General features: G+C 71.4%; 1 protein-coding gene across 1 annotated transcript in view; it reads left to right on the plus strand.

Moving 5' to 3' along the window:
* The window catches only part of LCN6 (lipocalin 6), a 4,622-nt gene extending 4,337 nt beyond the window's left edge, over nucleotides 1-285 (plus strand). Inside the window, exon 7 of the mRNA XM_010861479.1 lies at nucleotides 143-285. Coding sequence (XP_010859781.1) covers nucleotides 143-285 — 143 coding nt within the window. The remainder of the gene's footprint in view (nucleotides 1-142) is intronic.
* The last annotated feature ends 362 nt before the right edge of the window (nucleotides 286-647 follow it).

Consider the following 647-nt stretch of genomic DNA (forward strand, 5'->3'; position numbering starts at 1 on the left):
CCTGGAGGGAGCGGGCGGGGGGTTGCACGTGGCGAAGAGCCTTGGGCCCAGAGGGCAGGGAGTCCCGCCGCCTGTCTCTGGGTTCTCTGGGTGGGCTTCTCCTCGCCCCAACCCCCGCCCGGCTCTCCCGCCTCCCCCACAGGCCGGACGCCCCTGGCCAGTCAGGAGGCCCTGGGCCGCTTCGCCAAGTGGAGCCGGAGCCTGGGCCTCCTGTCGCAGCAGCAGGCCGAGCTCCAGAGGGACTGTGAGTGTCCCCGGATGCTGGGGCGCCGTTTGCCGGCTTGAGGACCTTCCTGGCCTCAGGGAGTCAGGCCGAGCTCAGGGGGGCTTCAAGGGGTCACCTGCTCCCTGCCCAGCATCAGGCTTGCGGGGTGGATGGGGCAGGTGGTGTGCGGGGCCAGGGCGCTGGTTGGCGAGGGCCGGCCATCCTCACCTCGGCCCCTTTCCTCCCCAGTCACCTGCGCACACAAGGTCTTCCCGGTAAGCGGCCTCCCCGAGCACCCCTCCCCTCTGTGTGGCAGGAGGCACCTGGGTGCCCTGGGCCCCTGTCTTCCGGAGGCTCCACGGTGGGCAGGGCTGGGGCCCTGGGGAGCCGATGCCTCTGAGGGCGAGTCCAGGCCGCCCGTGTTGCTCTTGGTTTCCAGTGA

This window comes from Bison bison, unplaced genomic scaffold, assembly GCF_000754665.1.
Source record: "Bison bison bison isolate TAMUID 2011002044 unplaced genomic scaffold, Bison_UMD1.0 scf7180017857815, whole genome shotgun sequence".
NCBI classification, from domain to species: Eukaryota; Metazoa; Chordata; class Mammalia; order Artiodactyla; family Bovidae; genus Bison; species Bison bison.